At 31.8% G+C, this 25,138-nt stretch overlaps 1 protein-coding gene across 1 annotated transcript in view; it reads right to left on the reverse strand.

The window, feature by feature from the left end:
- Positions 1–496: 496 nt before the first annotated feature.
- LOC139510163 (homeobox protein MOX-2-like) overlaps positions 497–25,138 on the reverse strand; it is a 30,915-nt gene continuing 6,273 nt past the window's right edge. The window contains exons 2-3 of the mRNA XM_071296520.1: positions 7,410–7,579; positions 497–1,030 (exon numbers count right to left, since the gene is read on the reverse strand). Of these exons, the coding sequence (XP_071152621.1) occupies positions 851–1,030; positions 7,410–7,579 (350 nt within the window). The 3' untranslated portion in view covers positions 497–850. The remainder of the gene's footprint in view (positions 1,031–7,409; positions 7,580–25,138) is intronic.

Raw genomic sequence — 25,138 nt, forward strand, 5'->3', positions numbered from 1 at the left:
ATGAATACAGGTCAGACCTTCATCTTAGTCGACATTTGAGATCCCTTGGCCACAAACAGAGCTGATCTTAATCGACTGACCGTTTAGATCATAGACCACAACACTGCTTGATCTAGGGATAAACTTAAGCACCAAATGGGATCAATAAAAAGGTGTAGTTATAATTCGCGCACTGATTTTCATTTGGGTTACTAGTATATTGCTACTCAGTCTCTGTTGCTATTCCTTCACCTTTATCAATTCTAAAATTCTAGAATTATACCAGTTTAAATCGAAGGGTGCAGCCACGTTCATTTAGTCTCTGTTGTAAAATTACCTAACCTGCGTCTTTTTTCTTCTTTTTTTTGTACACTTTTTAGGCGTTTATGAAATTTTTTAGTGTGTACATGTATCGTTAATCGTTACGATCCAGCGCCCTCGTACGAAAAATCGTTGACTAATATCTAGACGGTTTATATATTCATATATATGCATAAAGTCTATTTAAAGTGATTCATGAAATAATACATTTTTTTAATAACACGATTTTAAACATTACAACACAATTCAAACAAATCATTTTTTCTGCAACGTTATATATTTTTCATATGTAACCTTGATACAGCGTCTTCCTTTCTACAAATAACAGATAAGATGTTTTCAGTATAATTTTCAGATCATTGGATGTTGTCCTTCTTTGTACATTTGTAGGCCCATATTCAACGCATTTTTGTATTTAAACCAATATTTGTGCTTCAACTTGATGCTATACGACACATACATTCGCCTGCCTTTTTCACATTATGATACATAGGTTACATCAATTAACGTCATGCCCACTGTATAAAAATCTAAGCTTATGAAACTTGTGTCATGCCGACAAATCACATAAAGTCGTTCTATGTGAATCTTCGATCTCAGAATTAGCGTTTGTGGATGTAATATTTGGAGCCATTATTGGTTTCAATTGTCCGTCAACTTTATCTTTCACTAGTTTTGTGCCTTTCACCCTTTTCCATTTCATCCGTCTATTCTGAAACCAGACTTTAACCTACATACAAAAATAAGAAAACTTTTAATAACTTAAAGGATTAAAGAAAATTATCCATTACATGACATTGCAATTGTGTAAAGAATACTTTGTATACAATCTATTCTAAGGTCATTATGTTAGGCAAAGTCGACTTTAGATAAATTTGGCTATTAATTTTAGGCATTTTTAACATATAGCTCTTCAACGGTTTCGGTAACTTACGCTTCGGACGCTAGAAATTTTTTAAACGTGTTGTTTACAATTTTTTACTATGACGTTTGTATTTGACACATTTTTGTATTTTGTACCTATAATTGTGTTCTTTACTGAACTTAAGTTCATAACACTTTTTGGAAATAGTATCTGTAAAAGATCGGCTCACTCCATAAAAAGGTCAACCACAGATATTAATACATAAAATAAAGATTTGGTGAAATTATGAAAATTCGCATGCCGTTGACATGTAAAATATTAATTGACTTGAATACCAAAAAAAAACAGTTTATATAGGCTATATAAAAAAGAAGCGAAATGGATGCTAAATGTTCACTACTACATGTACATTCCTCAAAACCAAATCGGCAAATTAAAATGAAGGATAAGTCACACAATTGTAATGTTAAAGCAAACTTATTTCAGATAATACATTTTCAGAAAAAAAAAGTTATTGTTGTATATTCATGAAATATTTGCCGCTGAACTATTTATTACTCAATAAATTGACTGATATGCAAAGATCTGCAAAGTGTTAAGTCGAACTCTTCATCGATGGTGCTATAGAAAAAACCATATCCGCGCCAAGTATGAACTCTGCTCGGTTTTTTTCAATCATTTGATGATATCAAATCTTAAATATGATGATGCTTTATAGAGGGGCGCAAAGAGAGGGGGTTTAACTGCACGGAAGAACGCGAAATAAAATTGCCATTTCACGATGAACGAACAATTAAAATTGCTTGCACGGTGACCTTTTTATCGATTTCACAAAACATGGTGAATAAAGAACCTTTTTCACGGCTGCACGTGAAATAAAAATGTCAAAACACGTTACAGTAATTGAGCTATATTTTCTTCAATATATCGATCTTCAGTATTAATAATATTTATCATGCTTTAAGAATCTTCATTTATTTCCATATTGTCGTTTTTTTTTAATAGTATTCTAGAAAAGAATAAAAATTAAATTAAATTAACTTCGAATTCTAGCCCGAAAATTTAACAAAAATCACTGAACATACGCATTCGCTACGAGTACTCAAGTTAATTCAAAGGTCGCCGGAGATATCGGAAATTTCCGAATGTATGAGATGTCCAATTAATCGATTGACGAGGATAGCGTGCATGTGCTTGTAGCTAATGTTTTGACGTTACGTACGTTACGTATCATTTTAGTAACGTCATTGAAATATGTATGGCAACGTAACCATGTGAAAAATATAGATTCCTACACTGCAACAAGTGTATTACGATATTTCTCCACTAGAGACAGTTAAATTTTATTATTTAAAGCGCGAGGCTTGCCGAGAGTGGAGAAATATCATAATACACGAGTTATAGTGTCGGAATTTATTTCTCTGATGACTTTAATCATTCTTTTTCAAAGGTTTTCAGAAACTTGTGTTCTTTATATGCGACGTCATCAGGCAAGGTCGCCTTTTATCATGACGTCACAATAGGAAAATTGAGAAGAAAACAAAACATTTTGACGTCATAATCAAATTTCGACTAATCATTTGCCGAGAACAGATTTTTCACTAGTGAGGAGAAATATTTTTCTCACACCAGTCAGGAAATGTGAAAATAGCACAAAAATTAGAGAAAACAACGTCTCGGCGCTCAAAGGATTAACGAATGCATGTAATATTTTTTTCTGTCTATAAAGAAATAACATAAAAAAAAATGTGGTGCACTCCGAATAAACCGCGTAGCACCATATTTTTTTATTTTATTTCGAAAAGACGGAAATATATTACATTCATTCCTTATAATTTAATTCTAAATTCATTTTAATCCAGTGTAAATCGCAAAAAAAATGTTTGTTGCCGTCACGGTCACATGACAAAATTATGTCTATGAGTTGATAGACAAAACATTATTAACCAATCAGAAGGCGGTTTCACCTTATAAACAAGTAACATTTCATGAAAGTTGACAAAAGGAATTATACCTATATAATTCTAGTATAACTAAATGATGGTTGCCCAGACATAACGCTCATTCGTCAATCCTTATTTACATCTTTTAAGTTACTTGTTTTCATTTGAATTTGGGATTTTTTCTTTTTGTCTTTATAGTTACTCATCGCAAAAGCATACTATGCTCTAAACTATAAACGACAGACACACAAATGGCTCCATTTTCTGATATTTGCAGCACAACAACAACACCAAATATGACTCTACAGTTGTAGAGAAAAAAATAACTCAAAGACAAATTCAAATTTGCCGACAGCCCGCTGCACGTGATGGACGCCAGATATAATTGTATACAGTCGTGACATATCATGAAATAAACATATAAAACAGTTTTATTCAATTGGGATTATCATTCACAAATCATATGTAAAATAGGCTAGCATAGCAAAATATTGGAAGCTGTACGTTTGATAAACTACCCCTCATTGATATCAAGGCCGATCAGGAAAAGTGTATTCGGATCAATGCCCCAGCCTATCTTATGATAATGAGGTCTGACATCGTCAGTACAGTGTACGAAGAACAAAAACATTTGTCTTACAATAGAGATATATAAAACATCATTTAAAATAATGGAGTTGACTCGGTCCATACGACGGCTAGAAAGTGAAGTTACCCGTGACACAAAAACCACCTCAAATATGACAACAACTCAGCCCTCCAGATTGGACAGTTCAACATCGGCTATACTGACTGAAACGCAGGAGGTCCGAACATATTATTATCGACTTGATTTATGTTCAATTAAGTTACAACCTTTTTGAACCTTTTAAACAAGAGGCTGTCACAACGACAGCAAACCGGATTTATTAATATTTATTTGTGTCCTGGCAATATCACAAGACCCATTACTGATGAAAGTGAAAATCGTCAATATCAAATTTGACCTCCACCAGTATCAACATCTTTTAAAATTTGAAAAGCTTAGATTGAATAGTTCATGAGTAAATGCAACAACGTGAATGGAAACGCCATTTCACAATCTTTCAAGAACCATAACTCCTGAACGGTAAGAGTCAAAATCGTCATTATTGAACTTGACCTCTAATTTGCCATCAGTAACAACATATAACAATTTCAAAAGCTTTGGTTGAATGGTTCATGAGAAAATGCACGGACACGACTGGAAACACCATTTTTCAATATTTCAAGAACCATAACTCCTGAACGGTAAAAGTCAAAATCGTCATTATTGAACTTGACCTCTATTTTGTCATCAGTAACAACATATTAAAATTTGGGAAGTTTGGTAAAACAGTTCATGCGTAAATGCACGGACACGACTGGAAACACCATTTTTCAATCTTTCAAGAACCATAACTCCTGAACGGTATAAGTCAAAATCGCCATTCTTGAACTTGACTTCCATTTTGTCATCAGTAACAACATATTAAAATTTGGGAATCTTAGGTAGAACAGTTCATGCGTAAATGCACGGACACGACTGGAAACTCCATTTTTCAATCTTTCAAGAACCATAACTCCTGAACGGTAAAAGTCAAAATCGCCATTATTGAACTTGACCTTCATTTAGTTGTCAGTAACAACATATTAAAATTTTAAAATCTTTGGTTGAACGGTTCATGAGTTAATGCACGGACAACATTTGATTGCCGCCCGCCCGATAGCCCAAATCAATAACCGACATTTTTGTCACAAAAATCCGGTTAAAAATCTAATGCTTAGCTGTCACTCTTTACGCCTTTATAGATGGTCCTGGAAATGGAGTTTAAGAAGTCCGATACGGATCAGATACTGTTGCATCACGGTGTGATTACGAGTCTTGAGGTATCTAACACGGGTAATGCTATCTTATTAAGTATATTCTTGGTGTAAATAAAAAAAAAAAGCCTCAAATTTGGCAGTGTTATCAGAGGTAGCAAGATCTCATCTTTATTTTTCTGTCATTCTATCTATGGTCTACTTTATAATGCTTATTTTTGTAATTAAATTTTAGATGCAGGAAACATTATTTGTTGGTATTCAACCATGAGATATATTACTTCCACTTCAATAGATATCTGTGATGAATTTGTATATCTTGGTATTTTATTTAGATATAATGGATATTTTACATATACCCAGAAATCATTAGCAAACCAAGGTCGTAACGCATTATTTAGTTAGATAGTAAATTTCAGGATGACTGTTTTAATTTTGAAACTATGCTGTCATTGTTTGACACGTATGTAGCAAGTATTTTGAATTATAGTTGTGAAGTTTGGGGAAATCAAAAATATGATGATATCGAACAAGTGCAACTGAAGTTCTTAAAACGTATATTAAAGGTGAAAGCATCTCCTGTTAATTATATGATCTATTGTTAGTTGGGACGAAACCCTATGTTTATAGAAAGATATTGTCGAATGTTAAAATATTGGTTTAAGTTATTGTGTACTAACTGATAACTGTATTTTAAAATGCTGCATGTTATGAAGAAATGCCCGAGAGATGTAATAAAACACCAAACGACAAATATAACTGGGCCTGTCGAATTAGAGACATATAATACATGTATGGGTTCCAGGATGTATGGTTATATCAGGGTGTAAAACATGTGGATTTGTTTTTAATTGAATTCAAAGATAGAGCAAAGGGTAGCTTTCATAGTGAAATGAACTCATTCTTTGAAGATTCGCCAAAATGTATGTTGTATGCGTATGTATTCGACCCCAACATGTTACAATTTTATTTAGATCATGCTGTAAATTATATTTATAAACCATTTATTTGTAAATACCGCATATCTGCTCACTGTTTGAATATAGAAACTGGTCGATTTTATAATATTGAGAGACATCTGAGACTTTGTAATATGTGTTATAAACAAGTAGTTGAAGAAGAATATCATTTTATTTTAGTATGTGAAAAGTATAATGAACTTCGAAAGACATTTATCAAGCCATATTATTGGAGTAAACCTTCGAATTTTAAACTCATACAACTGCTATCTGTTCATAATGTAAAGGTTCTTAACAATTTAGTGAAGTTTTTATTTCTAGCCGAGAAGGCACGTAATTAATTTCATTATTACAAATGCTTAATATGTGTTATATTTTATCATACTCTGCTGTACTGTTATATGGGTATACTTACTTATATGATTATTTGACTAATTGTTTAAATATAAATATATTTCACTGACGTAATTGAATATTTGTAATATTTGTATTCTATATATATATAAGTTGTATTGTGTACGAATAAAAGATTAGTATTGTCAATCGTAGGCTGGTTCCATACCGGACAAAATCGGTTTTTGCCAATGCAAAGCATGATAAATTCAAAGTGATGTAGCTGCGGTTTAATTAATTTTTCATGAAAAATAATTTCTGATGCCAAAAGTATTTAGCATAACAAACAAATTGATGTAATTAAAAGATTTGAAAACCTTAAAGATTAGTCACATTACGCACAGGTAAATTTGCTCTTTCTGCTAGCTCTTCATTGTAAATGAAAATCAATGTCCCTCATAATGAAGATAACTAAAAAAGGGATCTTTAATAACAGGGTCAATTACGGGAATTGGCAAATAGCCTATTAGAGGAGATAAAATAACTAAAAAAAGTAGATACTCTTAATTGCATTGACAAAGGTCCACCTGATAAAGTACTAAAGATTTTTTTATATGTGGATAGAAATTGATAACAGTGTGACAGCGATATTTCCCTTTTTATTTTATTTTGTAACACTTCAAACTTTATGAAAAAGCAAGCGACTATTGTTCTCAAAATTGTTAGCCTACACGTTAAAAAGTTAATCCATTTTAATCCTAACATTGTCTATTTCTTGTTATCGTATATATGTTTTTAATTGTATTATTCGTTTATAGCATTACGTGACAAATTTCATTATTACATGTAGTTTGATTAAGTAAGATTATGTAATACATTTTATATCGTTTCTATGCGAATGGTCAGTTGGATACCAGCGGTCAAGCTGTACGGACGCCGTGCATTTACAGTGACATTCATTAGTATAGAACATTCATTGGAATTACCATTTGTTTTGTCTTTTCGGAATATTTACCGTTGAACTTTTATTGTAATTAATGTATTGCACTATTGAAGAAGTTGTATATAAACCATCGTAAAGCTAAACTTAGTTTTGTTTCATCAGTATCCAGTGACTTTCCCCCCGAATTCTAAATATAACAGGAACGACGAAAACCCCTGTTATAACAGTATAAAGTTTGTACTTACTTGTCTTTCTGTGAGATCCAAAGCAACTGCTATCTCATACCGTCTTAGTCTCGTCAGATAATTATGTACTGCAAATTCTTTTTCTAATTCTCGTATTTGGTGTTTAGTAAATGCTGTTCGCTCTTTTCTCGGCTTTACAGATAAATCTAGTTTATATGGATCACTGCTGTCTAAAAAAGATAATAGTAGCGAATTCAGTTGTTAATCAATATGATAATGTCTGCTATTATCAGGCTACAACTTGTTTTATAAACAACAGGTAACAAGTTTGAAATTCATTTGACAAACTAAGTGTTTTATAATGTCCGTTCTGATTCAACTGTATTATTAGTAACATTTTGCCTATAAAAAGGAAAGTGTGTCGACATTAAGGGAGAAAGGGCACAGAAGAGGGGGGAAAGTGAAGGTGAACTGACAAAAAGGGAAAGATATTTAAAGAAATTAGAAAAAGGGTCAAGATTAAAGATTGATGACTCATATTGTTTAAGGCTGTACGGTGGCATATATAGTTGTTAAATTCTGTGTCATACTGTATCTTGTTAATAGTTGTCTCATTGGCAATCACACGGTCACCACCTTCTTGTCGTACATATATGACTATCGTCATAAAAACTAAACTGAAGATTTCATATATGAAAAGTATTTAGGAAATAGATGCATTTTTAAAACTCAAACGACTTAGACGATTGATTAATGTTTGTCATCTTATAAAATTGCCTATGAAGTTTTTTTTGTTTACTATTATGGATCTTTTTCGGGGGGTGGGGGGGGGGGGGGGTCATGATCAATTATTGTACAACAAACACACTTTCTCTTCCATTTAATTACAATAAATACCCCTTAAGCTTTACCAATATATATAATTTCGGCAAGTTTTGTTACAATTTTGTTTTCTCGTTTATTCCACACAAACATCAGTCTAATTGCTTAATGCCATTCGGAAGTAGGACAACAGACTAGTTACTAATTACTAAAATGTCCCATCGAGAATGTGTTGTATTTATATCCTATCCTTCAACAAAAACTGTTTGGGAGCGATATTCAAACAGAAATTAATTACGTTTGGGATGGTTTTTCCATCATATTTTTCGGTTATGGTTATAGAGTTTTCTCACATCTCTAAATAATGAGAAAACCAGTTCTATAGGGACTTGTTTTTGAACGGTATGTTGTTTTCGCGTAGAAATACAGACCACACGTGCAAAGAGACTGAGGTGTAAAGATTTGTTTTCGTATATTCATATTCAATATGTAAAACAAACTATTGAATTAATACCTTTACTGTTACGTTTTTCAGAGATACTAGTTGTCGGAACAAACGCAGATTACTGGTTCTACTGCACTTTCAATAACTGTAGTTATCTTATTTTGAAATCCGTTTACCATTACTTTTTCTTTGTATCATGAGAGAAACCGTAGTTCAATGCGTTAGAGAGTTTTCAATTGTGTTCATATGACGGCACATACAAATTAACACGACTTTCTCCAAATATTTGAAAAGAAAGGATAAACTTTGTTTAGATATCGTCTAAACTTTTTAGAGAAAGAGATTCCACCACTTTATCTCGTGTATAACGATATTTCTGCACTCTCGACGGTTAAATTTAAATATTCAATAAAACAAAGCTTGGCCAGCTTCGCGTTTTAAGTTTCAAAATTAAATTGTCTCCAGTGGAGACATATCGTAACAAAGTTAATCTATATAGGTCACCGTCCGACCTCCAAAAATGAACAAACCCAATAGTACTATATAGTAAGCATTCGACCCCGATATAAAAATAATTATGTAAAACAATTGAAACGAGGAAACCAACGGCTTGGCCATGATAAAAAAAAACAACACCGAAAAACACAACTTCAATCACTAAATTACAGCTAGGCTTCTGACTTGGAACAGGCACATAGAGAATATGGCAAGGCTAAACATGTTTGAAAGCGCCCAATCCTTTACTTATCTAGGATAGTATAGTGTAAACAGCACAATATAAAGTATAGACACAAACTGTAAAACCTCGTTTGAAAAATCTTGATTCAAATTATCGGCATGAAGCATACACACAAAAATTAAATAACAAAATAGCAAAATGTCAAAGGACTGATCTAACAGTACTCACAGTTATTAAGCTAATTCACACGATTTACAATTAATAAATAGCCTGATAATAAATACAATTATAATCGACATGTGTTTGTGTGTTTGTACGAAAAGCAAAGAACACAATAAGGAAATTTAAAACTTTACACCGGAAAATAATCACGAAAAATGTCTCAAACATGACTTTTTTGTGATCTTTAAAATTCAACAATTGCTCCTAACTTGCAGTTAATTTTATCCTCTTTCATTTATCTTTTTTTACTTTCATCAATTTTGCTATATTTTTAACCTTATGCTAATCAAATCTAAAGTTTGGCTAATCTTAAAATAAGAAAAATAATACAGAAATATTGACAAGCATGCATTTTTGCGTAGAATCTTTTGAAGTGGTAATTCCCAAGTGTTAAACGCTTCTACGATTTGATGTGAACAAACAGCATCTATCTTTGTGTTACTTTTGTTTTTCTTTAAGTAAATGTGTTTACCTGCTTGTTACAGCTAAATAAATTTGATCCAACTTGAAACTGCCATTTTATAAAATACTTCGACAAGTCTGATTTATCGTGTGTTCATTTCACTAAAATAATATTCCCAAATGAAATAGATAAGTTATATAAATATGTTAAAAAAGAAGCATTAAAGAATTAATTACAAAACCAGAGCTGCAATGCGTTATCTTTCATCTAAAATATGTGTTGGATATGAAAACTTGTATATCTATTTGACTATTCAAACACCTGAATACGCATAATTTTAATTTCTGTTTCGTTTCTATAACAAATAAAGTAAAAGCTCTTTTTATTTGGAAAAAAAAAAAAAAAACCTACAAAAATGGCGTATAATGAATTTAAAAAAAAACTGACCCAACCTTTGCTCAGCTTCCCAAGTTATAAGTCAATCTTTAAACTACAGACTGGATAGCAAACTAGTGGTTCTCATACGACTCTCTATAGATATGTGTTCGTGGATCCCGCTAGCGTGATAGAGTTGCTTAGTTAATAATTTATTTATATATACATGTATGAAAAATATTCAAAACATACTATGTTCTGAATTATTTTTTTAAAGAAATTGCCAATTCTTTCAATTACAAAATTTAAAAATTTAATTAAGGTAGTGATACCAGGCCCGTAGCCAGGAATTTCCAGGGGGGGGGGGGGTTCTTTGGACTCACAAACTCGACTTTAACAGTCACAATTCGAACAGAACATTGACTTTAACAGTGCTTATTTGTTTTCACCCCCCCCCCCCCCCCTGGCTACGGGTATGGATACCACCTGAATGCCCAACTTCGTTTAGAAACACTCGTGAGTCACATACATACTGTACCTATATTTTAAATGCTTGAGGTGGCATGGGAGTAAAGATTAAAAATAAAGAGCTGCGCCCTATAAGCGCATGATACGCCCGGTGTCCTTTTAGCTTGTCTTTATGCTTTAAATGATTTTTTTGTACATTAGTTAGGCTGTTTTCTACGATTCTTCAACGAATAAATTTCCTTGGCCGTTTCCGACATTTTTTTTCAAGAAAAAATCCACAACAAAAAGAAATTATATAAAAAAAACAAAAAAGTTAGATATAAACAAGTCACCATAGTTTCATCATAAACTGCTGAAAACATTTTTGATTTATTATCCATACTGGAAAAAAGCCTCGTTTATTTTAAGAATAAGACTGCATAACACCAAAAATGTAAAATCTGAAATGTCTACAAATCAAAAGGGATCTTACATCAATAGATATAAACAATTCACCAAAGTTTCATAAAAGTTGGTGAAAGTGTTTTTGAGTTATTGTCCAAAAACTGGAAAAATCCCCCTTTTTTAAGTATGAAAATTCATAATTGAAAAACGTAAAATCTGAAATTTATAAAATTTGAACGGTAGCTTAAGTCAACAGATATAAACATTTCATCAAAAGTTTCACGTTTATGAGTGATTGTCCGAAAACTGGAAAATATCCCATTTTTTAAGCATAAAAATTCAAAACACGGAAACGTAAAATCTGAAACTTATAAAAATCGAAAGGGAGCATACGTCAATAGATATAAGCAATTCAACAAAGTTTCATTAAAGTTGATGGAAGCATTTTTGAGTTATTGTCCGAAAACTGGAAAATTCCCCTTTTTTTAAGGATAAAACTTCATAACATGGAAACGAAAAATCGAAATCTATAACAATCGAAAAGGAGCTTACGTCAATAGATATTAACAATTCAACAAAGTTTCATAAAAGTTAGGTCGAAGCGTTTTTCAGTAATTGTCCGAAGTGTGGGCGACGGACGGTACGACGGACAACGGTATACCATAACACGTCCCGTCATAGACAGGCATATAATGATATAATGTGTTCATACTTTGCCAAAACGTAGTATACTGGTAACTGTGATACCTTCAAAAATATTATAAAAATGATAGGTCACCAAGCATTTTCTCAAGCAACAGGCTGTGACAAAATGACACATGTTGTATGGATTATTCAGGAAAAACCATCATCATATGATTGAATGATAAAATTGTAAAATACAATACGAGAATATAGCTTTATGAAATTGCTTTGACAATATCAAAGAAAAGATAGGGTCACCGTATGTTTTTTCCGGCTAACATATAGAATGAAATTCAAAACAGTGTGGCTGTGGCCATTGATTGACACATTAAATTCATCCATTGACTGGGACAATTTAGGTGAACGTTTGTATGTAACGACCACTGCTCACTATGTACTTTTTAAAGACACTTAAACTATGGGGTCACCAAAGGTTCTCAACACCTTAATAAAGTAATTCGAAAAACTAATCAGAAATAACACGATGTTTTGATTTATATCAATTATATAAATCAAAACATAAATGTTATTCCTGATTAATTTTTTGAATTATTTTATAATTAAAGGCGTTAAGAAACCTTTGGTGACCCCACAGTTTAAATGTTTATCGTAGGTACGTCGTGAACAGTGGTCGTTACAGACAAACGTTCATGTAAATTGTCCCAGTCAATGGATGAAATTAATGTGTCAATCAATGGCCACAGCCACACTGTTTTGAATTTCATTCTAAAAGAGCAAAATGGTAAGTAGTTTTCTTCAGAAAACGCACTATTTTAGATTGACTTCCCCATAAAAGTAAATAAACTTTTAAAATTTCATTAATATTTTCCTCTCAGCTTTTCCAATTTCACGGTATAAATGCGCAAACCCTGTATATTCTTACCTTGCAAATGCTTGGACATTTTTCAGACCGTTTTAGGAAACATGACATTTTCCGGTTTACGGTTTCAGTGATATTGATTTTGCTTAAACACACAAATAACTGTAACAATATCAATACTCTTGTGAAGGTTTACAATGATCGGAGAAAAAATACAACTTATGAAAGAAACCTAACCACCCCTTTGTTTTTACGTAAAAATGGGATAAATAAGTGTTATGATTTTAGTATTTTAAATTTCGGTTCCTATTTTTTTTTAACTTCAAGTCATTTGTAATGAATTAAAACAGAAACTGCTATATTTTATATCGAACTGACTATTCTACGTATACTTATTTTTATGATAATCTATAGAAAAAAATGAGTTGGTACCAACATCGTGCGCAACGTCAAATCTTATTTTAAACATTCGAGTTTGTTGCTGAACTTTACCGGATCAGCACGTGAACAATAAGCGAATTGATAGAGCCATGATCTTCCATTTGTTTATTGAACTTTGATAAAAAAAAATCCTTAACAGTTGTTAAATGATTTGGTGTATATATTTTGGTGTATATAATTTGTTCTGTTAATAGAACCAGTTATATAAGGTCTTTCCACTTTTCAGCTTCCTAATGTTTAAATCAAACTGTATTTAATTTGAGGTCCTTGGTTTATGAACAGTTACATGTAATTAAGATCAAGGTCAGAAAATTTGTGACTTTCTAGATTTTGGCTTACATTCATATATCCTGGCTTGGGAATACCCCCCTTTTTTTTAAATGCCTGGATCCGCCCCTGCACAATAAAGAAGGATGCAGAACTTTTAAATTTGGTTAAGAATTATTCAATTTTCTTGGAGCATATACATAATGTTGAGATAGATTCTCATTTCGAATAAAAACATGTGTTTTATGTTTATTTTGCTGATATGACCGTCGGCAGTCTTCGGAGGTCAACTCAATAGTTAATAAGATGACGTCTAGACTAAAACACACACGAAAAAAACATACATACTGGCGAGCCCATGTCTTGTAAATTATTCATTTTAGACTTTATATAATTAAAATATACGTTTTAGTATGACTTTTTGTTATAAATCAAATATGAGAATTTGAGTTAAATCGATGAACATGAATTTGACAGCCACTACCCATTTTAAAAATAGCATAAATTCTAGATTTTTAAATATTAGCTAAATATTAATTTTGATTACAAATAACTGTATTCTAAAACGAACATACGAGGTTCTCAGAGCTAATTGGTTAACCGAAAGAAGAAATATACAACTTGGGCTTATATCAATTCAATTCAATGTTTTATTAAAGTCTCATCTCTCAACAAGTACAATCAATCTTTATACAATAGTAACATTGTAAAATAATACTAAATGAAATGAGAGCCATTCTATACAGAATTATAAGAGACTATTAAAATGCATAGATAATAATAATACATAATATGAAATAAAATACTATGTACAATATATAAAATTTCTACGTCTTTTTAAAATTAAATGACAGGTTTTGGCACACACACGAATCATATTTACATCTGAGAATAAAAACACTAACTTTTGATTATCATCTAAAGTATTAAAATTATCATTAAAAGTTTCAGCAACATGATATAAATGGTTTCTAAAATCGTCATAAAGAGGACATCTTAATAAAACATGCGCTTCATCTTCAATAAAAACGTCACATATATGGCACACTCTATTTTCTAAAACAATATTTTCATATCTCCCTGTTTCAATTCTAAGGGGAGCAACACCACATCTAAATTTGGCGAAAGCACTTCTGTGACTGAAGGGTAAAGCTATTTTACAGTATTCCTCTGGTTCAAAATTTTCCTTAAACAGTCTGTAAGTTCGTAGCTTATTACCACCTCTACCCGATATAGATTTATCAGAATGCAAAACAGCATGCCAATTATCGACATGTTTTCTATGTAATTTTGACATAACATTTTTTATAACATAGTTAGTGTCCATATTTTCAGGACACGATAAATGACTTAAATTTAGTTCACAGAAGGTTTTCTTTACTAAAAAATTCCAGTTTTTAACACACTTATGCTTAATACTCATACTATCAGCCCACTTGTGAACTTTTGCATTTAACCGGTTTGAGCTCATGTTATTTAATCTACACCACAAACGAATAATACTTTTCCACTGCTTATCAAAAATGGTGTTATACCTAAGTCTCCAGTAACTGCAGCATTTGGTGCATATTTTCCTACACCGAGAAAAAATCTACAAGCCCTATTATGAATGGAGTTAATACAAGAATATGATTTTACACCCCATATACCTGCTCCATATTCTATTATAGGACAAACCAAACTTTCATATAATTTTACAAATACATCGAAACAAACACCACCTTAAAGTTTACACTTGGCTATTACCAACCCTAAAGCCCTATTTGCTGAAGATGCAACGGCTTTTGCAGTAACATTATAATCTAAATGCTCGTTTAAAAAAGCCCATGTCTTGTAAATTATTCATTTTAGACTTTATATAATTAAAATATACGTTTTAGTATGACTTTTTGTTATAAATCAAATATGAGAATTTGAGTTAAATCGATGAACATGAATTTGACAGCCACTACCCATTTTAAAAATAGCATAAATTCTAGATTTTTAAATATTAGCTAAACATTAATTTTGATTACAAATAACTGTATTCTAAAACGAACATACGAGGTTCTCAGAGCTAATTGGTTAACCGAAAGAAGAAATATACAACTTGGGCTTATATGAATTTTGGTTACTCCATATGTTGTGATATACGGACCGTGCAAACGCACATGCTGGCGTATATATGACACTAATGTGAACATGCTTTCCACTAACAAAACACCATCTTGTAGATGTAAAAACACAGTAATTAATATTTATTTAATATAGTGTATTTTCAATTATAGCAAGTGTAGTATAGACATACTTTATTCGTCTGAATACATCCACCCCCTCCCCCCCCCCCCCCCCCCAAACCACCAAATGTACCGTTAGTGGATCGTTTATCCAAAGTACATGTATGTGGACAATTGAGGACGAGTTCCATCTGATTCTTGTGTGCTCCGTACTTAAAAACTTGCGGGTAAAATACGCAGTTGTTACGCTACAAAATGTTAACAGTTGACTTTTAAGATTAGAGACAATATTTTACAAACATAATTAACAATCTCTTTTTACATGTTTAAGATGTAAAAGTTGTTTCAGCGGAACGCAAGAAGTCATTTAGAGAGGGAAAAAGTGGTGTTATTATTGCATCCCTATCTTCTTCATCTGATAAGCGAAAAGTGATGGATAAGAAAAGGGAATTAAAAAATTCTAGAAATTATAAGGATGTGTTTGTGGAAAATTCTATTCCATTGGCCCAACGTATATTAAATAGTAATCTTCGCAATATTGTGAATGCTATTGGTGATGATAATCTTGAAGTGAAAGGTAGTCGTGTTCAATTTAAATCCCGAAAATATTGTCATAACAAAAATGTCGATAGTGCAAATAGTCAGTCACGTGATATAACCCGTATTCCAGAAAATGAGGAAATCAATAGGGAATCAAACGGCATGAATCGAGGAGGACATAATAAACGGGGAAGAGGAAATAAAAGTAATCGTGGATACCGTGGTCGTAGTTAGGTTTTATGCGGATTTTGGAATGTAAACGGTTGGAATGATGATTTTAAAAGTGATAAATATAATCTTTTAGTGGCTTGTATTAATTCTCTTGATGTGGATATATTGGGCATTGGTGAAACACATTTAATAAATTCTAATAGTATAAATATAAAAGGATATAAATGGTACGGCCATAACCGTAAGAATATTCATATACGTGCGAAGTGTGGATCAGGTGGTGTTGGATTTCTGATACGCCAAGAAATTGTAGATGTCTTTAATATTCAAATTGTGAATGATGTCACAGATGGAATTTTATGGGTAAAACTACAGGATAAACTATGCTTGTCGAATATATTCTATGTTTGTGCAGTGTATTTGCCACCTGAGAATTCAACACGAGCTGTTAACGTCCATGATTTTATGGAGACACTTATGACACAGATTTATACGATACCAAATGGTCATGCATTTTATATTTGTGGAGATTGGAATAGCCGCTGTTCTGACTTCTCTGACTTCATAGAGGGAGTAGATCAATTACCGGAGCGGAACATCGTTGACTTTCAGCACAATTCGTATGGCAGTGTCTTTTGCGACTTCCTTATTGATGTGAACTGTTGTATATTGAATGGTCGTAACTCACTTCATAATGACTATACTTTTATATCAACCAGAGGCTCAAGTGTGGTTGACTACTGCGTGCTACCATATGAACAATTAAAATCTTTCAGTGACTTTACAGTACGTAGAACTACTGAGCTAATTAAGAACATTGGTATGGTGGATAAATTTGACCTGCGTAGGATTGTTCCAGATCACTCAATTTTAACTTGGTCTATGAGCTTGAATTTTAACTTTGTTGATAATATTAGTTTAAATGATCATGAGCCTGTGAGAAAAAATTAAATATAGCGCTGATAATATTCCACAGGACTGGCTTTGTGACCCCACTGTCATAACTAGTATTGATAATATTATTTCTTACTTAGAACATCGTGAAACGACACAATTTGCCATTGATGACATGTATGATAGCTTTGTAACAGTGATGAAGTCTGAGATGTCACAGAAATTACCATGTAACTGTTTTATATAATAGTAATAACAATAAGCCTAGGCGATGTCAGAAGCCATGGTGGACTGACAATTTAGGCACTCTATGGAACGATGTTTGTAAAGCAGAAAAAGTCTGGACTAAATGTAAAGGAAATACCAGTAAAAATTTACGCCATATTTATGTGGAAAAAAGAAAACTGTTTGACAAAAGTGTCCAGAAAGCCAAACGTCAATATTGGTTTTCGTCGCAGGAAGAATTGATGAACACTGCCAGCAACCCAAAAGAATTCTGGCGAAAGATCGGCAAAATCGGTGTGGGAAATGAACGTCAAAACAATATACCAATGGAAGTAAAATTAAGTGATGGTTCCTTATGTAACAATCAAAATGTAGTAATAGATACATGGAAGAATAGTTTCTGTGATATGTTAAACCAAAATCATAGTATTAGCTTAAATTCAAACCAGGTTATTTTTGATGAATTTTTAGATAATGTAATTTCAATAGATGAGGTTTATAAAGTTTTAAATTTGTCTAAAAATGGCAAATCACCTGGGATAGATGATATTCAAGTTGAATTGTTTAAAAATAATACTGCTTTGAATGCATTGACACGTATTTTTAATATTTGTTATGATTCTGGTAAAATTCCATCTTTGTGGAGTAAGGGTATGATAACGCCAATTCCAAAGTCGTCCACTTCTGACCCACATGATCCTATGTCATATAGGGGAATAACTTTAGCCCCGTCATCATATAAACTTTATTGTGGAGTACTTAATGCTAGACTTACAAGTAAGCTTGATGATTTAGATTGTTTAAATGATGAACAGAATGGTTTTAGAAAAGACCGTAGCACTATTGACCATTTGTATACATTAACAACTATCATTGAAAGCAGAAAATTAAAAAAGCTTTCAACTTTTTGTGCATTTATAGACTTTAAAAAAGCCTATGACTGGGTTAATAGAGGCTTATTGTTCACCAAACTTGAGTCATTGGGTATAAGTTCGAAAATGTTAAAAGCATTACATGCTATTTATAATAATGTACAGTCATGTGTTAAAATAAATGGCCATATGACAGAATGGTTCAATGTAAAGTCAGGATTAAAGCAAGGGTGCATTTTATCACCTCTTTTGTTCAATATTTTTATTAATGATCTTATTGATGAGGTCAAGAGGTTAAATGTTGGCATAAAACTTCATGATGATATTGTTTCTGTACTTGTATATGCAGATGACATTGTATTTATGTGTGATAATGAAAAAGATTTACAAAAAATATTAGACATTTTAAGTCAATGGTGTAACACTAATGATCTTGTTGCAAATTTAAGCAAGTCAAAAATTGTTCATTTTAGACCCCAGTCAGTACAAAGAACAAAGTGTCAATTTATGTTTAATGATAATAGCATAGATATTGTAGAAAAATATACATATCTTGGACTAGTGTTAAATGAATATTTGAATTATATAGATATGGCAAAAGTTGTTGCTAAGTCTGCCAGTAGGGCATTAGGTTTGTTAATTGCCAAAAGTAAAACTAATGGTGGTTTTGAGTTTTCAATTTTTACAAAACTTTTTGATACACTGGTTATGTCAGTTATTGAATATGGTGCCTCAATATGGGGAGCTAGGGAATTTACATGTATTAATGCAATTAAAAATAGAGCCTTGAGATTTTTTATGGGTGTTGGAAAATATACCCCAAATTTATCATTATATGGAGATACGGGCTGGATGCCATGTATAATTAAACAATGGTCATGTATTTTTAGAAATTGGTCAAGATTTTTGAAAATGAATGATACCAGACTTAATAAAAAAGTGTTTTTATGGGCAAATAGAATATGTAACAGTAAAATTAAAAACTGGAATTTTAGAGTTCATAGTAAATTTAGAGAACTTAATATTGAAAATTTTTGTAATATAAACTGTACTTTTAGTAAAAATGATATTAAGAATATTGAAAGTAATGTTTTTGATATGTACAAGAGAAAATGGTGTAATGATTTAAACACAAATGAGCGCAGTAAACTGCGTACATATAGATTATTTAAACAAGAATATTATAAGGAACATTATTTAAGCGTTCATATGCCAGGAAAATATAAAAGCGCCTTTGCTAAATTTCGATGTGGTGTGGCGCCAATAAGAATTGAAACAGGCAGATATGAAGGGGTTTTAAGTGAAAATAGATTTTGTTTTAATGATTCATTTATGCAACAGAAACTCATTGAAGATGAGAAATATGTTTTACTCAAATGCCCTTTATATTCACATGCAAGACAAGAGGTTTTTACTAGAGCAGTTTCTTTTAATATTGATTTTTTAGACTTAAATGATGATGAAAAATTTATATTTTTATTTACAAATGAAAATTTGTGCTTTTATTCTGACAAAATCTGCCATGATATTTTAATTCAAAGGAAGAATGTTTTATATAGATAAAAAATGTTTTGTATTTTTATCGAGCTATCCTTTTTATGTAAAAGTCTCTCATAACTCTTTTGAGAGTGGCTCTCGAATGTTTTTAAGATTGTTTTGTACTTTTAATTAAACATGTTGTATATATTGTATTCATGTTTGTATTGTACATGTAGAGAGGAAATATTTGATTTGATTTGATTTGTTTATCCGATCTCGCAGTTTAAAGTAATTACTGTCTTCAGCACGAGACAATGAAATTCCTGATCTGATAAACGTTTAATCTGATGTTATTTAATTGAGTGATCATACACGCGAGTCGATCATATTTTAATTAATCTCCACATATCTGTAAACGAGATCGAATAAATTGATGATATGCGTCTTGATTTATGGACCGTGCAAATGCACATGTGGGCGTATGATACTTGACAGTTTTACGAGCATTTATAGTGGAATTTGTGTGTCGATTGATGTTTGAGAAAAAAATCTTTTTCTTCGTTACTTTGATTTTTCAACCACAGTCGTTACGGATAAATGTTTTGTATTTATCGTTTACACAAGGTTCACAACTTTTGAGATTGAAGGTACACATGCATGCTTTGATTATACGACCAAATCCTGTTACATATACACTGATGGTTTCGAGTGATGCGAACTTTTGTGAACATTATAATCAAACAAATTAAGAGCATCAAAATGTGTATTTGTAGTTTTCCCTTAGTTCAAAAATATTATATAATAGCAAATTTGACCTCGGCCGATTGAATCGGTCTGGTTTGCGTCATTTCATTTCATTGTCTTCGCTAATATTTCTCTGCTGCGAAAGTTCACAGCTAACCCTTATACATATTAATTCAGGAAAGTAACGTAAGTTTTATTATATCCTGGTACATTTGATAACTATTGACCGGGCTTTTAAATCCATTTTCTGAATCAAATTAGACTCGCGCTAAGTCAGTAATTTATGATCGGAAAAGACGAATGAAATGTGGGTTCCATTAGATGTGTACAAGTTATTCAATCAATTTTTTAAAAGAACAAATTTAAAAATACTTAAAGATATTCGATTTCCATTAAGTAATTATCTATCTTCATATATAACAGTACATGATATATAAAAGAGGGACGAAAGATACCAAAGGGACAGTCAAACTCATAAATCTGAAACAAACAGACAACACCATGGCTAAAAATGAAAAAGACAAACAGAAAAACAATAGTACACATGACACAACATAGAAAACTAAAGAATAAACAACACGAACCCCACCAAAAACTAGGGGTGATCTCAGGTGCTCCGGAAGGGTAAACAGATCCTGCTCCACATGTGGTATAAGGCATGAAGATGGAATTGTTACAAATCGGCTGAAATATCTATTGTAAGGGATCCTACAAATTAATGTGATCAGTCACAGAAATAACAAGAAGTAATTGTAACAGGATGCTGTTACGAAGTCTCCCAAACAAAGCTCCCATAATTCGCAATGCCCATTGTCCCATATTTCATTTGATTTGTCTTATATTGTCCCATACAAGAATTAATATAGTTTAGGGGTGGGGATCTCGACTGTTTACAAGTTTTCAAAAAGGAGGGGTGGGGTGACCCCCAGGGACTTCACCTACATTTCATTTATTTTTTGTTGTTGTCCCATGCAAGAATATAAATGGTTTAGTGTTTGGGGATATCGACCGTTTACAAGTTTTCAAACATGAGGGGTAGGGGTTGACCCCCATGGAGTTCTCCTATATTTTGTTTGATTTGTTCAATTGTCCCATACAAGAATATATATGGTTTAGAGGTGGGGATCTCGACCGTTTACAAGTACTCAAACAGGAGGGGTGGGGTGACCACCAGGGACGTCACCTATATTTTATTTGATTTGTTTTATTGTCCCATACAACAATATATATTGTTTAGGGGTGGGTATCTTGACCGTTTACAAGTTGTCAAATAAGAGGAGATGGGGATGACCCCCAGGGACATCTATTTTATTTCATTTGATTTGTTCCATACAAGAATATATATATATATATGGTTTATGGGTGGGGTTCTTAATCGTTTACAAAATAAAAGCACATTCTCAAATTGAAGGAAGTGGCGGTGACCCCCAGGGATCTAACATATTTAATTATATAAGTACGTCTGAACCAGTGACAACTCTATAACAGATTTATACATCGGATCACCAGCAGTATATAAACATATATATAAGATTGAAAAGTTTAAAATTTTGTCCACGCTGTGCACTATTTATTTATTTATATGCTTTATTCTAAAAGCAATACAGTTTATAGGTATCAAGTACAATTAATTTTACATAAAATATAGTAAACATCAAATAGTATAATAAGGTGATTCCTTAATATACAATTCATACTGTTTAAAACATATCTTAATTAACATACGTTTACTCTCATGATATTGACCTTTTTTAAAAATCATTGCTAAATATAAAATCTTTCTTGTAAACAAACGCAACACATTTTTATACCCGCAACTGAAAGTTGGGGTCACATTGTTTTACTGTTTGCCCGTCAGTGTGTCTCATTATTGGCATATATATATGTAGCTTTTCCAGATAAATTGTCGTACAGTTTGAATGATAGGAAGTTCTCACTTACATGTAGATGGATGTGTGTAAAATTGAAGTTGGGCAAGTGGTCAGGGTTTTAATTTTTATCGATGTTTGCGTTTTAGCCCTACAACCGTGTGTCCACAGAGCTTGTTAACCCTCATTTTAAATAAAACATTTTTATTAGAAACAGCTTATGGTTATTTTTGTTTTTAATTCATTTAGAATCACAATGGGAATAGTAAATCTGATGCTTCGTACAAAGAGTGCCACAGTATTTTAGAATTCGAAATAACTGTATTAAGATTACTTCAATTACCCATTTAAGTTTCATTTTGATTCAGTAATTGTAACTTGATAGACAGATCAATAAATGAAATGGTTGACGTCCTTGGGTTTCAAGCTATTCAGAATGTTATACATGTTTGATCATTTCCGTGTAGTTCACTCACATTTCAGTGTTGAATATTGTTCGTGGGTTTTTTTTTCGAGAGCAACTTCTAAAACGTACGTGTTTTTCAACAAATGGTCAGGGTTTTAAAGAAAATGCGAATAAGAAAGTAGATATAATCAATATCTTGGGCTTATAAACAACTTTTTCTACAGTTTGTAGGTGTTTTTGTTCATTGCTATTAATTAAATTACCATATTTGAATATCGGTAAGATAAAAGTATCAACTTCTTTTTATTTTTTATTTTCATTTTTTCATACGACAATACATTGTAGATATGCTGTAAAAACTAAATAAACTTCATATTTGTAAATCAAAAATACTATATTCTTGACAAATGTCAGATGGAAGACATTAATATAAATATTAAAACCTTCAGTGACAAATACTAATAACGCAACGTTTTGAATATTTTATTTGTAATCTTCAGTTATGTGGGTCACTTTATTACTAAGACTTTTCTACATCAGGAATAGATTTCCTTGGCTGTATTTGGCAAACTTTTAGGAATTTTTCGTCCTCAATGCTTCGTACTTTGTATGATCATTTTGAAATTTTTTGATTCGGGCGTCACTGATGAATCTTTTGTAGACGAAACGCGCGACTGGCGTAAATATGAAATTTCAATCCTGGGGCCGTGTCAACGAAGCTGTCATAGGACTAGGACATGTCTTAGGATGGTCTTAGGACACGTCTTAGTCCTAAGTCAGGTTAACGAAAATCTCCTAAAATAAGATATGTCCTAAATTTGGTCCTAAAGTTAGGATATACAAATAGGTGTCTTATGATAGTCCTAAAGGTTACAATGTCCTAAAACGTAATAAAAACAACAAATATAGCACAGACTCAATACTAAAGATACTTAAACAATATTGAAACTATCATACTGTTATTAGAATTGAATTAATAAATCATAATATTTTCAATATTTGTTAAAGATTCAATTGTATTACATTAAATTATTTCGTGCTGTTTATTTTGAAGCCTAATAAAGACTATCATTATAAGCAACATATTTTGCGACTAACCAAAACGGTGCAATATTAATTAAAATATGGTAAAAAGTTGATTTTTTTTAACTAATCCTGATTCGATACATGTAATGAAATCGAGTGGACTTAAGTACAAAACTAGTTTATGTACTAAAATTGCAGCACGAATATCGCATTTAACAAAGTTTTGTGACTATTTACTTTTGTTTTCGTAGCAAGTGCATTTATGTATTTTATCATATTTAATAACGTATTTATTAATTACGTTTAAACTTTAACTTTTATTTTGCGTTAATTATTTCCATATAAGAGTAGATACTAACATACCATTAAATCTATGACATAGAAATCTCTACATATTTTTTCAATTAAATAAATGTGTTAGGATCATCGTAGTTAGGACTGTCCTAATACAGCTTTGTTTTACATCCTACGACATTTCAGACACGTCCTAAGACCATCCTAAATAATGTCCTAAGACATATCCTAGGATACTTTCATTGACACGGCCCCTGGTATCTTTTACGCGCAAGTCAAGTAACAAAGATTATGTGCTTCCTTTTATATACTTAGTAGTATGAGGCATTTAAAAAACTGTCAAATCCTTTATATTTGATTCGTCATTTGGTTAATATTTTAAGAATTTGTGTATATCAACACGTATTTTTTTTATTCTTGTTTGTGCATTTCAGTTTGGTTGTTAGTTGAAAAACAAGGAAATAAGACATTTTGAATAAATTCCATTGCATGGTTATACTTTTCTGATAAAAACCTACTGTATCAATGAAGTTATATTGAATCATAGTCTTTGGGTATACTGATAATAAACACGCAAAGATACGCCTGGCTTTCCCTTTCTTATCTTACATTTCTGTTTATTAATAATAAACGTACGCATTTCACTTTCTCTTTCGTGCGTTTTCATGCCACGTGTTTCCAGGATGACGCTATCTATTTTCGGCCAGTGACAGTTTTATGACAAACAAACATAAATTTGTTCCTCCTCAACCCTGAAAACAATCTGCATCTTAGAGAAAAAAAATCCCCTGATTTTGAATAATATTTTTTTAATCATGCAACATTTGAGATGCTCTATTCTAAATATTTAATTTAATTTTTATTTAATTAATGTTGACTTTCTGTTTTAGAGCCGTATATTCCATACCTCTCAGTTTTAAGCAAACTATTGAAATATTATGAAGGATTTCAAACAAACAAAATTATAGACAAATAAAGACAAACAATACCTGCAAGCAAGGACAATGGTTAAGGGATTAAACGCGTATACAAACACTCACATCC

Source organism: Mytilus edulis, chromosome 2, assembly GCF_963676685.1.
Source record: "Mytilus edulis chromosome 2, xbMytEdul2.2, whole genome shotgun sequence".
NCBI lineage: Eukaryota > Metazoa > Mollusca > Bivalvia > Mytilida > Mytilidae > Mytilus > Mytilus edulis.